The sequence below is a fragment of the Mesocricetus auratus genome, unplaced genomic scaffold, assembly GCF_017639785.1.
Source record: "Mesocricetus auratus isolate SY011 unplaced genomic scaffold, BCM_Maur_2.0 Super-Scaffold_4256, whole genome shotgun sequence".
Classification (NCBI taxonomy): domain Eukaryota; kingdom Metazoa; phylum Chordata; class Mammalia; order Rodentia; family Cricetidae; genus Mesocricetus; species Mesocricetus auratus.
The window spans coordinates 68801915-68817477 of record NW_024429182.1 but is presented as its reverse complement, the minus strand read 5'-3'; the positions used below and the strand labels follow the sequence as shown (position 1 = coordinate 68817477).

The window sequence follows — 15563 nt, the reverse complement described above, 5'->3', positions numbered from 1 at the left end:
ATGCTGCAGTATGACCCTCTCCTTGGTGCTCCAGGAGCATAGCCCAACCTGACTTGCCAGAAGACATAACAGCTTCTTAGGTGTAAAGCATAGGCTAAATCACATCAAAAAATATTTGACCATTTTTAACCTACAAAAAAATTTTTTTAATTTGGCACAACCTATCTGTTGGCCTGGCCAGCTAATTTTATAACTAAAGAGACATTTAAAAAAATTTTAAAAACACTATAAAAATCAGGCATTGACAAGCTAATTAAAACTTTTATTGGGCTTCCTCCCTCTCTCCTCGCTCTCCCTTCTTTGACCCTCTTCTCCGCTTTTTTCTCTCCCCTCCCCCTTCTCTTCTTCCCTTTCTTTTAATAAATTCCATGTGGTAATAAAAAGAAAAAAGAAAAAAAACTTATTGAACAGGACTAGAAAAGGGAGGACCATATCCCTCTCCCCCCGAGACAATAAAGACAATTATTTGTGAATATGGCAGTGAATTTCCTTTAATCAAAGACAACCATGACAAGTCCATTAACTATCAAAAGCTACATTTTACTAAACAATCTTCATCTTTAAAAACATTTAATCATACATATATACAATATATGCTGCTTTCCTTTCAGGATTTCACTATTGCCTTCAGTTCTAAAAGAAATAAAAGGAAGACAGCTGGTTAATAGCAGACATGTTAGACATATACATGCAATCTAGTGATTAGTCCCTCATCAGCAAGTAGGACCAGGTTAAGTCACTGTACTCCTCATATAGTTCCTTTCTGTCAGGATAGTCTGACGGAGGTAAGCTATCTTGGTTCCATTAATTGAAATATATACTGAGTTTACATAAAGTACTTTAGAAGCTCATTTTAGTTCTCAAAAGGAGAAAAAAATTAAGCTTAAAAAACTAAATTTACTTTATAGACACTTAAAGAAAATAAATGTGTAAAATGAAGTGACTCCACAAGCTTTTAAAATTGAGGGGCAGGGCCAAAAGATTCAAGGTCATTTCCACCCACTGCTGTCTTCAGTTACTACAATATCTTTCTAGAAATGTTCCCCTTTGTAAAAGAATGAAGTTTTCCTAGCATAATTCATTTCAGAAATGTCCATTTACTAGCATCACTCTAAGGTAACTCTAGCCTCATCTTCATTTTCTGCTTCGTGTCTATTAAAAAGAAATTGAACAACAGTGAACAACACTGGAGAGGATTCCATAGCACTCAGCCATTGTCAGGTGTAAATAAACCAATAGAGTCCTCCTGCATAACTCTTTCGTATACAGATCTTAACACCAAAGTCAGGAATCTTGAGGGACAGCCAACTGGCCTGCCTTCCTTATCAGGTACACAGTTCTGGGGATGAAACACTAGAGGGAGGCAAACTCCAAATTTCACAGGAATGAGGAAATACTATAGTTTGGGTTGACTAATAAAAATTTAACACAACTGTGTGGCTATTATGTAGGAAGTGTTACCTTCAGCTGGCATCAGGCACTTAGTTGCTGCTGGCTCTGGCTCAGCGAGATGACAGGCTCAGAAATCTCAAAGGTCTTCACAATCTCCTGATCGGAAACAGAAACATTCAGGCAGTGGGTTTATAGCAAACGAAGTCACAGTCAGAACTGCACTGGGCAGCCCGCAAGGCCTTACCTCCCAGTCACGGTAACTCAGGGCTATAATTCCTTGACTCCTAATTTGTGTGTTTTGTTCAATTCCCTCACTTTCTTCATTAATCACTGGCTCTGTTTGAAAAAGATTTCAAACATCATCAATCAGAACAGGTAACTTGAACAGCAACTGATATTAGTTTGTCCTGAGAAGAAACTTGTATGTACTTCCTAGAATTCTGTGCATATCTGTGCAGTAGCCACTCAGCTAAACCCTAGTAAGCCCAATATGAAACTGAGTACATGTCACAAGGAAGTGCAAGCAAAGTCCTTTCTTGAGTTCAAAGCTAGCATGTTACACATTGTGAGTTCCAAGCTAGCCAGGGATATGTGGCGAGACTGTCCCAGCCACAGAACGTCTATGGTTTAAAATAATAACAATAATGAGACAAGCCTTTAATCCCTGAAGAGAGGCAGAGGCAGGAGGATCTGGTGAGTTCAAGGTCAGCCTTGTTTACAAATCAAGTTCTTAAATAGAGCTATATTGAGAGAGCCTGTCTCAAAAAAACAAAAAACAAAAGCATGTATTCCAGCACTAAGAAGACAGAGGCAGGAAGATTGAGAATTTAAAGCCAGTCTGGACTACATGGCAAATTCCAGGCTACCCTGGACCATGGAGCAAGACCATCTCATACAAAACAACAACAACAACAAAAAAAAAACCCTTACATTTAGTCAAATAAAATACATTTTGAGGGAGCTGGGATTGACATGTGAAGCAAACTTGTTTCTAACTTTAAAAAAGAAAAAAAAATACATTTCATAGACTCTTTAATATTTTCTGAAACTAACTTCTATGAACACAGTGTGATTTACCTATTATTGGTAGTCGGTCTTGGTCAAGTCTTATTCTTGCAAAACCATCCTAAAACAAAAACATGGTTTGAAACTGACACCAAAATCTGCTGCATGAAAAAAAGTTAGAAAACTGTACTTCAGCCAAAATATACCCTAACTTACAGACCAGACTTTTCTCACATCTTTCACAAAAGTATTGTTTGGGTTTCCAATCAACTTTTACTAGACACAGATTCCATACTGACTTTATTCCTGTTACTATTATTACTACATTTAATCTTTTGGAGTGGCACTATGGTGCACATATGGAAGTCTGAGGACAACTTGTGAAAGTTGTCTCCTTCCACCATGTGGGCCCTAGGGATCAAACCCAGCTCAGATTTGCCAAGAGCTTTTACCTACTGTGCCAACTCATCAGCCCTCAATCCTGAGAAACTTACAAACAACCGTCTTATTCTTTAACCAATTTATGCATATTCTATCATAAACCTTCCACATTTTATTACATAATTCTACCATTGGGACCACTGACAAACATGCCTTTGTTGTTTGAGAAAGTACTTGGATAAATTTTTGTCTAAATTTAAGAAGCCAAATTCATCTTACATGGTTAGGAATGCAACATGATGTAAGATTCAAGTCTTAATTCAAGTATCTATGGTACACTGATAGGGTTTTGACTAGTTTTGAAATTTTTCACATTTAATGAGCTACAAAACTACTATAGAGCCCTCTCAAGATCCTTTCTTAATATTCACCAGGTGTTTTGCCACATTTTACTTGATCACTTTCTAATTATTATTACATGAGAGAAATGAGAGTGACAGTCAGGATGGTCCCCTGCTCCTGCTTCTTCAGTGTCTGTGTATTGAGAATAAACTTATTCTTATATAGCATGAAAACTTCAGGAAATGTGCCATATTGTAATAGATAGTTTCATATAGCTTCACCATTATACTTGGAACTACAAGTGGTTCAAATTTGGGATAATTTGAGACTATTTGCATAGATACAATGCAGTACCTTGGAAATGGGACCTAATCTAAACATGAAATTCATTTATGTTCCATATATACCCGAAGGTAACTTTCTACCTTATTTTTAATGGACCTGCTTTTCAGTTGTGACCAATCATTACAGTAACTGTGAAATTTTTCAATTATGTTATCATGTTTCAAGTTTTGGAGCATGGCAGGTTAGTAATGCTCACATTGTAATTTTAAAAATTAAAGGCAGGCCATAAATATTACTTTACCTAACATACCAATTAATGTTCTGCTATAATAGACAAATACCTTTAACAGCTGTGCATCATTTTTAAAACATATAAAAGATGTTAGAGAACTCTAAAACCTTACCCGGATAATGAAGGAAACATGAAAGATGTTTTCCACTGTACGGGGGAAAGAATGTGGATCAACCACAAAATCAAAAAAGGACATTGGAGTATCAGCTATAGAAAAAAAGAAAAAGAACAATCTTCAAAACACAAAAAATTACTTTTGTCTCACAACAATGTCTATGCCCTAACATTCACCAGAGACAAAAGAAGGAACACACAAGCCTCCTGCTGTGAGGAGTAAACTCTTGTGAAGGTCAGTTTGGCTTTTCTATTAAAATAGAGATGCTCACTGACCTGGCTGCCTTCCAAAGAGCCATCCTCAGGAATAATGACCCAAACATACCAAGTGATACAAAGATTTTCACCTCAGCAGTTTGTACAACAGGAAAATGCAACAAAGAGCCTTTCCAGTGGTAAGGATTATTAACTCTATTTATGATGGAGCCATACCATGGGAATCCCTGAAAACAAGGAAAAGCTGTATGATGTACAAGAAGATCTACAGGGACAAATCATGAGCAGAAAGTGTGTATCATGATTAGCTTGGGAAAAAGAAAAGTGAAAGTAACATCAAGACCAAAAAATAACATATTTACATGGTAGAAATGGAAATCACTATGAAAACAGGCATCTCATGTTTGACAAGTGACCCTTATAGAAAATAGGAGGGAGGTAGATGATACTTTTACTTTATTAGGGCTGGAGACATGGCTCAGGTATTACAAACACTGGCTGCTCTTGCAGAGGACCTAGGTTTGGTTCCAGCACCCACAAGATGCAGTCTGCAGGTCCAGAGGATCTGACACCCTCTTCTGGCCTCCGAGGATACTGCATGCACCTGGTACGCTTACTTACATGCCACCAAACACTCATATACATAAATCTGTCTAAAACATATTTAGGGGCTTGAAAGATGGCTTAGCAGATAAGTCATTGTTGCTCTTCCAGAGGACCAGGGTTGGATTCCCAACACCCATGCCTATAACTCCAATACCAGAAGATCCAGTACCCTCTCTGGCCTCCATAGGTACCAGGCAAAATACCCATATACATAAAATAAAACATATTTTTTAAAAGAGTGATTTAAAAAAAGTTACCTTATCCTCATGAGGTATTGGGGTGGGGGGCTCATTAAATATATATGACAAAAAAATGAAAATGAGACAGGCATTGTATCCTTATGTCTGTCTACTTGGGAGGCTAAGGCAGGGAGGTCAGCCTAGACTATACTGAGCTCCAGGCCAGTCTGGGCAACAGACTACTTTAAAAGAAAAGGGGGAAAGGGAAAAAAAAAATCACAATAACTCAGATATATATATATATATATATATATATATATATATATATATATATATGCAATTGAAATGCCTTTTAAATAAAATAACCTAACAGAAAGTGGCACACCCAATAAACACAAATGGCTGCACCTTTGGTGCCACACTTACGGTCTTCTCTAAAGTATGTCTGCAGCAATCCCAAGATCCTTTCTACTTCTTTTTCAGTGGCTTCTTGATGAGATTCTTCCATGCATTTCAACTGGGAAAAAAAGCCATCAGCAATGATTCACCTTCACATGTCAGTCACTAACTTTTCCTTTTCTGTCGCACATCCAAACTTCAAAGTTCCGCTTGAGTTTGCTAGCTTTTAAGTTTACATGTCTTAAAATTTAGTTTAAACAAAGTTTCCCCACTTCAGTAATATTCTTATTAGTAGAAGAATAATGTTACCAAACTGCTAGCTCCACTGTCTTTAGATTAAACATAAAGTCACATGCCAGCCAATGCTGGTATACACCTGTAACCCAGCACTTGAGAGACAGAGGCAGGTGGTGGATCTCTGAGTTCAGGCCAGCCTGGTCTACAGAGAGGACAGGCTCCAAAGCTACAGACAAACCCTGCCTCAAAAAAAATAAAATAAAATAAAAAATAAAGTCACAACATATAGTTTAGGACTGGACTTGATCTTGCCCAAGGGTCCCCACAGGGATCATTTGCCAATATTGGAGACATTTTTGGTTATGGCTGGGGTAGGGGTAGCGTTACTAGCAGCTAGGCAGAAGGAGGCAAGAATTCTAAACAACTTACAGTGTCCAGGACAATTCCCCCACGATAAAAATTAACTTGCTCTAAATGCTAAGGGTAGTAAGGGTGAGAAACTCTTAATTTAAGAGAACTGATTAAAACCACAGAAAATGAGTTAACATGGCCAATCCAGCAAAATGTTGAGACATTTAAATAGAATATTCAAATGAACAGAACCTGATTCTAGACCCTAACATTTAGAGGTTTTTTTTGTTTTTGTTTTTTTTTATAAATGGAATCAGGGTACTATATAACTCTGCCTGGGCTGACCTAGAACTTGCTATGTAAGTCAAGTTGGCCTCCCAGAACCCCACCTGCCTTAAAGCTCTGCACCACCACACCCAAGTGCATGTATATTAAGTATAGGTTAAGCTAAAAAGCAGTATTTGAAAAACAAACCTGAGCAGGCATTGCCCTCTGCTCTTCTATCATACGAGGTTGTCTTGGGCGATCAGTTCGTGGCTTTGGCACAGGGAATTCTCCATATATTGAACCCAACCTAATGAAAAATATGCTTTTATGTCTTTATTGTTTCCTTTATAAAGAAACCCATTTCACTAACTAAAAGCAGTTGGTGTAGTATAGTCAAATTCAGACCAGGCATCAGTGATGAGAGTCAGGTTGTGACATCTTTTCTACTCCATTTGTATTTCTACAAGAACTCCTTGAGCTTTGTCAATCAGATACCCTCTCACACATTTTCCTGGTGCTCTGGACTGCAATAAGCCACTGAAGTGGACTCTTCCCAACTAGCTTCTTACCTATCACACGAAGGCAACTTTTAAGATCAGAACAATGAGCAGGTCACAGCTAAGGACTATCATGATGATAAGGTTCTTTTCTTTTAAGGCTCTATTCTCAAAAAAAAAAAAAAAAAAAAAAAACCAAAACAACAACAACAAAAAAACTAAAAACAAAAAACCAGATTTGGATTTTATCACACAATTAAGAAAAGTGTGGTCTTTATAGTTTAGACTATAGTTTGTGCATTTGAGCTGCCAGAAGGCATGATATAGATGCCGGGGGCAGGACACAGCTCTGCTACAACCCAAACCTCAAAGCATTCTAACACTGACTCTACCAATCTCAGGCATAAAAGGAATCAAGACCAATAGCCTGGAGCTATAGGAAGAAAGGACTAAAACACACTGGACAGCTGCCCCAGGGAAAGCACCTACTGGGGAAGAAGGGCTGGACACTTGAAGGCTGTCTCAAAAGAAGCAGCAAGAGCCATCCCTGGTTTTGTTATAGATCTGGGACTAGATTAGCCAACTTCATTTCTTAAGATGCTCTCATGCATGATAAAGTTCAGGGGTAATAAACAGAATGGGAAACACACTACAGACTCCAATCCTGAGCTAGGAAGCAAACAAGCAGAGAGAGCCCCTTGGGAGGGTCCTGCCCCACAGCCTCCCTGCTATGGAGGACAGAGACCCGTAGACTCCTGTTATGTGTACATTTACTGTCATCTGTTCTAGTTTGGGCAGTCTCTGAACAATGGCTGACTATCTTTACTACTTAACAATCTTTGTCCCTACAATAAAAAACAATTTATGGTTTACAAATGGCTGGTCTGTTGGATTTTGAAAATATCCACTTACAGAAAGTGGAATGTATGGGTTTTATTAAAGGTGTTTTCTGCTGTTTTGCCTGATATTTTCCAGGAGTCATAGACAATTAATTCAATATCAGTTCTGTCTTCATCACGGATGAATTCTTCAGCTTCTAGGGGATTGACACCCATATGTGTCAGCTACAGAAAAAATGAAGGAAAAAAAATCAGTTAAAGTGCAGGCAACCATTCACCAAATTCAATATTTAAGAGGCCAGAGGGAGAGCCTCTTCATACTAGCTAAACTTCTTATTGCAAAGATAATTTTACATATAAACTCCTATTCAGAAGTACCTTTTGTTGTGAGAAAATATTCTTCAATATACTTGGAAATTTGGTGGAGACAGATGATTTAGCTTAGCAGTTCCCAATGAGGATGATTTGCCCCTAAGGGGTCTTTTGGCAATACAGAACATTTTTGACAATCAACAACTGACATGCTCTGGCAGATTGTAGGTAGACACTAGGAAAACTGTCCTACAGTGCAGAGAATATTCAATATAGAGATGTGCCCAGCCCAAATTTCACTTGTGCTGAGGTGGAGAAACTCTGTTCCTTTCCACCCCAGCCTAAAAGGTTTGAGAATTGGCAGGCATTAAGCTCACAGGGCCTACTGGAGCAGAAGCAGCTCCATCAAGAGCAAAACTCTACCAGCAGGTAAACTGAAGACACCAAAGGAAGCACTCCAGTATGGAACCAGAAGTTTAGCTGGCTCTCGGATCCCAGTGACTGGCTAACTTCCTAGAAAGGCTCTTAGTATATCCAGAGACCAGTAACACATAAGAAGAGACTTCTAACAGTCTCTCTTCCTGAGGAGACTTGGTAACGAGTCAAACAATTCTCTTGTCTCTATTTTACAGAAGTGTATTATTACAGCCAGGTATAAGTGGGCATTATATCACACTTGTTTCTTAGGAAAGAACATGTTTATTATAACAGACTGTAATATGACTAAAAGTTCTTAAGTAAAAGTAATAGTATATATAAACAATTAGAATGCCCTCAAAGTAACCAGACTTTGAAGGAAACAAAAGCAGCAAGGCCCTGATCAGAAGGGGGAACTGTTCTCCTCCATTCTATTGCCATCCAGTCCATAGGGCCTTACTATGTAGCCCTGGCTGGACTGGAACCAGATGTGAGGCTGGTAGAACTCAGAAACCAGCCTGCCTCTGCTAAAGGAGTGCTGGGATTAAAGGCATGGGCCATCACACCCATCCTTTTCCTTAGTGTCTTATTTGCCATGTTATACTTGGAAAGGCTTCCCCAACCATATGGCTTTAACTTATTGTGATGTTATTTAAAGATTAAAGCATAACCTAATTTTAATTTTAAAAATACTTATCATGTGCATACTTTGATCAACATTTCCAAAATACACTGTGCTTCACAATATTTATTTTAAGAAAACATTAAGACTTATTGGAAGGCTGGAGAGCTGGCTCTGCAGTTTAGAGCATTGACTGCTCTTCCAGAGGTCCTGTGTTCAATTCCCAGGAACCACATGGTGGCTTACAACCATCTGTAATGAGATCTGGTGCCCTCTTCTGTCATGCAATCATACATGCAGGCAGAACAATGTATACATAATAAATAAATCTTAAAAAAAAAAAAAAGGACTTACTGGGTTATTGGGTATTAAACCGAGGGCCTTATACATGCTAGGCAAGTGCTCCACTATTGAACTACACCTCCATGCCCATTTTTCTGCAATTTTAAGAAAGGGCCTCTCTATTATAACTCAGGCTTGCAATATTCCTGCCTCAGGTTCCCAAGTAGCTGGGATTACAGGTGTATCCTAGTACACACAGTTTAAGTCATTCTAATAACCGTTGAAGCATAAAAGCCCTGGCCAAAATTCAGTGTTTAACTGGGTGTGCTAGCACACGCCTTTAATCCCACCATTCAGAAGGGAGATCTCTGTGAGTTCCAGGTATGTCTGGTCTACATGATGAGTTCCAGGACAGCCAGGACTACTTAGAGATCCTGCATGAAAAAAACAAAACCGTGACTCTAACCCTTTTCTTTCTTTGGACACATTCATCAGAAAAGTTTTACAATTGCAGTTACCAACTATCCAAGCATATTAAGAGGCAAAGGTGGGTGAATTACAAACTAAATTAAATACAAAACCACCATCATATTTATATGATTCTAAAATCTTTTCCAAGACAGATTATATCCACACAGCAAGGCTTAACTCATCTCCAGCCTACATCTACCCTGAGCCTCCCCACCCCCAACTCTATAGTGTGAGCTCTGGTCCAGCCTAGAACAGATGACCTCAAATGACCTAGTACCCTCATGAAGTAACTGAGGAAATGGTCATTCATAAACAACCAGAACAGCCAGAGTCTTAGAAGAGATAGCTAAGAGGTTTCAAGATGCTCAATGCTTTGGTTTTTTTTGTTTGTTTTGTTTTGTTTTGTTTTTCGAGAGACAGGGTTTCTCTGTACTGTTTTGGAACCTGCTCAATGCCCTTAATCTGTTAATTTCCTAAAATCTCCTTGGAAGACTCTGAAATAAAAAAAAAAAGAATAAAGGGAAACAAAGTAAAAACCCATCTGGAAACTGATATAAACAAGTAGATAATTGCATAATAAGACATTTTTAAGAAGCATTTAATTAAAATTCGGTAACTTTGAACTTACTAGAGTTTCAACGTATCTTAACATATCAAATGAGCTTAGGTCAGATCGCAGCTGCTTGGCTTTCTCTTTGCCCAAGTCTGAAGCCAGAACAAGAAACTGGGCATCTAGAACTGCTTCTCTTGCTCTTGATACTGTAGAGCAAGAAATACATGTTAAGAAACACAAAAACCATGGATATTTCCCCATATTTCCAAGTACCTATTAGTATCTTTTCACTAGGGCAAAATAAGCCTCAATAGGCTGTAAATGGATCTGTGGACATCTAAAAACTGGTTCCCTCTCCGCTCTCTAAAATCTCAACCATAGCTGATCAGTCTTCCTTAAAGCTTACTCATATTCCTAGTCACTGAACCAGACTTCTTTTAGATTTATTTATGTGTATGAATGTTTTGCCTGTTATGTACTCGAAGCATGTGTGAACCCAAGGCCATGGAGATCAGAAGTGGTCAACATATCCCCTGGAACTGGAGTTTTGGACAGTTAGGAGCCAACACATGGATGCTGGGAATCAAACCCAGGTCTTCTTCAAGAGCAGCCAGTGCTTTTAACTGCTGAGCCATCTCTCCAGCCCCCACTGAATCACAATCTCTTAGTAACTCCAGCATAACAAAAACTTCTGTATAACACCTATCTCTATGACTAACACATTTTTTTGTTTTTGTTTTTGTTTTTTGAGACAGGGTTTCTCTGTGGCTTTCGAGGCTATCCTGGAACTGGCACTGTAGACCAGGCTGGCCTCAGACTCAAGAGATCCACCTGCCTTTGCTGGGATTAACAGCAATTATCACCACCCCCTGGCGACAAACATATTCTAATCACCATCCTCACCTGAACTGATGTAACTCAAATGGAATGTTCCCTACAGGTAGGGAGAAATAATACAAAATCTACAGAGGTTAAAAAAAAATCATTCAACTGGAGAACACAGAAAAGTTAAGGATGCTGGGTTTAACAGCCCCTATCCTACAACTCCCAGAGAATTTGAAATACTAGTCTGGGAAAACTCTAATATAAGCCAAGACAAACCAAGCCTGACAGATTCAAAGAGAAATGTCTCTGCCCAGCATGTCCTCCTTGAGGCATCGAGATCCTGAGTAATTCTCACAAATACAGCCAGGGAACTTGCTGACACTGGCTTCTGTTCTGATCCATCACCTTTCTTCACAGGAGGAAAGATTCTAATGTTAAGAGTCACTACAGCCAGGAGTTGGTGGCGCATGCCTTTAATCCCAGCACTCGGGAGGCAGAGGCAGGTGAATCTCTGTGAGTTCAAGACCAGCCTGGTCTACAAGAGCTAGTCCCAGGACAGCCTCCAAAGCCACAGAGAAACCCGTTTCCAAAATCAAAAAAAAAAAAAAAAAAGGTCGTAGCGCACACCTTTAGTCTCAGCGCTCGGGAGACAGAGGTAGGTGGATCTCTGTGAGTTCGAGCCCAGCCTAATTCTACAGAGCAGAGTTCCAGGACAGCCAAGGCTACACAGTGAAACACGACAGTGAGAGAAAGGGAAAGCAGATGCTGATTGCTGGGCTCTGGTCTATACCCCCCTTGCCCAACAACCCCATGGGCCACCGCAAGAGAAGTGCAAATATCCTGTCTACGTGACAGCAAGTTCTCTAAAGAATTAAAACAGGTATAACACCATCCATGGATGCCAAGCAAAGAAACCCTTGAGGCCCAGTTGAGTGAATAACTTGTCTTCTGCTTTACACGTGGACAGTAGCAGAGAGAGGTAACATGTGGATGAAATCAGTAAGATATAGACAGCAGGGGAGCAAATAAGCAATTACAATGAGACTGTGGGTCAAGACTAAGAATGGAGAAAAAGCTTGACAGCGGAGAAGAGATCTGTTCCAGGTAGAGGAGGAACCCAGTACAACTTGTGGAGGTGATTTAGTGTATATGGTAGACCAAAGAGGGAACTGTAAGGAGGCCACGGCCAGAGCAACAAAGGAGGCACCAAACACTGAGACAACACTGAAACAGGCAAACTAGCCAGCTAGAAGTAAACAGTCCTCAAGAACATGAAGAGTTGTGGTTAGCAGGCCCCTTTCTGTTCACAAAGCAGTGAGAGAGGCCTTCGAAGCAGAGGACATCGTCTGTGCGGCTGTCCTGGTGCTCACATCAGGGAGCATCACCACCCCCATCATTGGACAATGGCCAAAGCGGTTGCTATAACAACCACTGCTGCTACTTTTAATTCAAACCAAGATCGTGGTTTAAAACCCATGATCTCGGGACTAGAGAGGAGACTCAGCGGCTAACACATCGTACTGCTCTTCCACAGCCCAGAGCTTGGTTCCCAGCACTGGTGTCTGGCAACTCACAATCCCAAAACCCCTTGAAACTCCAGCTCCAGGGGGAATCTGATGCCCTCTCTGGCCACCACAGATAACTGCATTCATGTGCACAAAACCACATATACATGTAATTTAAAACAGAAGCCAAAACTGCAACACCGTAAAGTGCCCGCTTCTCCCCCACTGCCCCACACCGCATACATGAGTATACTTGTGGACATTGGCCACCTCCACTAGGTTATAGGTGGATGAACAGCTCAGAGAGCAAAGATGAAAAGGACAGGAAAATAAACAGGATGTCTGAGGCTAGCTGCATTCTTCCCCAACTCATCTAATGGAACACACATGTAAATTTGGACCAGCAAAAGAATCATGGCAAGAGGCTTCTTTTTTTGTTTTTGTTTTTTAGGGACAGGGTTTCTCTGTGTAGCCCTGGCTGTCCTGGAACTGGCACTACAGACTAGGCTGGCCTTGAACTCAGAGATCCACCTGCCTCTGCCTCCTGAGTTGGGGGCCCATATCATGAAAAACGCTTCTTAAAATACTGTATGTCTCCTCCCCCACTCCCAGAAATTCATGAAGAACCCTTAAGTAAATGTTGAGCCCAACCGCAAGAGCACAGTGAAAGTAATTTTGTTGCTAAAATGGAAAGGTTCTGGGCCTGTTGAGTGTACTAGTAAAGGGGAATTCTGGAATGGCAATAGTTTGCTTCTATAAAAGTAATTCAATGACAACATATTTAAAAACTCATTTACCTTCATTAAACAGAGTGTTGGCCTCTTCAAGGACCTCTGTTAATTTGTCACCGGCATTCAGTATGTCCTCCCGGTTTTCTATTTGAAAGAATAAAAAACTTAGGGAATTGTGCTCATCCTTCACGCAACTGACACTTGTCACAGCAACGAAGCCAAGTCCCACTCCTACTTCCTGGGTAATTTTTTTTTCTTTCGAGACAGGGTTTCTTTGTACTGTTTTGGAGGCTGTCCTGGAACTCACTCTGTAGACCAGGCTGGCCTCGAACTCAGAGATCCTCCTGCCTCTGCCTCCTAAGTGCTGAGATTAAAGGCGTGCAATACCAACGCCCTGCCCTGGGTAATTATTTAAAATGTCTTATCTTTTTAGCCAAGTTGTACAGAAAGAGGCAATGCTACTGTTTCAAGGGGGACAAGCCTTAAGTGTCTTTCCCCCAGCTCACCATCATCTTTACCTTTTCAGAAAGGGTCTCACTAACCTGGAACTGGTCAAGTAAACTAGGCAGGCTGACCAGTGGAACCCAGAGACGCTGCTTAGCCGGAGCCGAAGATACAAGTTTGCGCCACTAGCTCGGTATTTTTAGGCGGGTTCTGGGAATCATCACTTTTGCAAGAGAAGCACTTGCCATACCCCCAGTCCCTGCAACTTGAACTTTTAACAGGAAAGACTTAACTCCTTGTGACCTTAATCAAACGGGCCGACTCTAATGCGCTCCCATACAAGGGTTGGATTAAGAAGCGGTTGTCAAACTTAGCAAGCAACAGGGTCACATGGAGAGTCACGCATCAAACGCATTGGCCTACCCAACATTTCTAAAACAGTGCATCCGAAATGGGGAGGGAACGTGTATTTTAACAATCCCGAGGGACTCTGCAGCTCCGGCGCCCATGCTGGATTCAACAAAAGCACCTGGTGCTTATTTTGCTGATCTTCCGTATAGGCTGGCTGAGCTCAAGCAGGTCACCCCCAGATCCGACCTTCCGCTTTTCCAGACAGCAGCAGAGCACTTGCGTGCCCGCCGCCAAGGTCGCGAAGGGTGCACTGAGTAAACAAATAAAGGCGCGCTGCCACGAGCCCTCGCAGACCGGCCTGCACCCGCACCTCCCGCCGTCCTCCCTAGACACGAAACGCCGCCAGCCCGCGCAACCCCAAAGCGCCACCTTACGTTGGACGGAGTTGATGAGAGCACGGTACTGATGACGGATCTGGCGGCACAGGCCCTGGTCGTACTCGGCCTCCAAGCAGGCCGGGTCCATCAGCTCATCCCCGGAATCAGAAGGCTCGGTGTCCTCCAAGCTCGGGCGCTCCGCTGCCTCCCTGCGCTCTGGCGCGGCGCCGCGGCGGGCCAACGGGGACCGCGAGCGTGAACGGGAGCGGGTGCGATCCCGGTGCGGGTCGCGGCCCCGGCCCCGGCCCTCGGGCCGGCGGCCGCTACTATCCCCCGACATAGCGCCAATTCGCCTTGCAACTTCGGAGCGGCGGAAGTTCGCGCCAGAAACTGAAACCCCCTGCTGGGCTCGAGCGCCGGCCCCTGGTGCAACGCAGCTCCCCGGCTTGCGCTCGAGCTCACAGCGACCCCTGTGGCGGGAGGTCGGCGGCGGCGGGGCTGGCTGTGTATATTTGCCTGTCAGCGGCTCTCCTTAAGCTGCCTTGACGTTGCTGTTGCTATCACCACTTATTTACTCCACTGGCAAGCAAGAAGCCTTGGCTCCCTGATTCCGCGCTCCCCCCACACACACACACTTAGCCAGGCATTTGCCTAGAGTTTCTTTGGTTCCTCTGGCCTTGGGAAAGACAACAACAACTGAGTTCCTTGTCTGTCTCAAAGTAAATTGTTAACCAACCTTCTAAATATCTGCATCACAGCGACATGTTCACAACTGTTTCTCCACTACAAATACCGTATAATTATATTCAACGTGGTTTCAAAGAATATATATATATACATATATATGTATCCATGTAATTGTGTGTACATGCACTGTGCATAGGTACACATGCATAAGTGTGCATCTGCAAGTACAGACCAAAGGTTGGCTTCAGGGGTCTTCCTCTAACGCTCTCCACATATTTTTAGATATGTTTTATGTGTGTAAGTGCTTTATTTACATACATGTAAATAAATGTACCAAATGCATCCAGACCTCCCCTGGAGTTAAGGAGGTTGTTAGATGCCCTGTGGATAGTGTCAATGGAACCCTAGTTGTTTGCAAGAGCAAAAGTGCTCTTAACCTCTGCCATCTCTCCAGCCCCACTCTCCATAGAGTTTACTATAGGTATCTCTAGCTTGTCATCGTTCTGACTTAACTAGCCAGCAAGTCCTTGTTGTAGAATATTATTTTAAGATGTGCTACATTTGTTTAGGCTGTGGAACATTTG

The 15563-nt window shown here is 41.7% G+C and overlaps 1 protein-coding gene across 1 annotated transcript; it reads right to left on the bottom strand.

Annotated features, from left to right (window-relative positions):
- Window positions 1-465: 465 nt before the first annotated feature.
- Window positions 466-14713, bottom strand: Nsmce4a (NSE4 homolog A, SMC5-SMC6 complex component). The gene is made up of 11 exons (XM_005064309.4): window positions 14350-14713; window positions 13187-13264; window positions 10135-10265; window positions 7476-7627; window positions 6274-6373; window positions 5239-5329; window positions 3810-3904; window positions 2470-2518; window positions 1637-1728; window positions 1462-1548; window positions 466-633 (listed from the first exon to the last, which is right to left on the bottom strand). Exons 1-10 carry the CDS (start codon window positions 14630-14632, stop codon window positions 1474-1476), a joined length of 1146 nt encoding a protein of 381 aa, XP_005064366.1. The 5' UTR covers window positions 14633-14713; the 3' UTR covers window positions 466-633; window positions 1462-1473.
- Window positions 14714-15563: the final 850 nt, after the last annotated feature.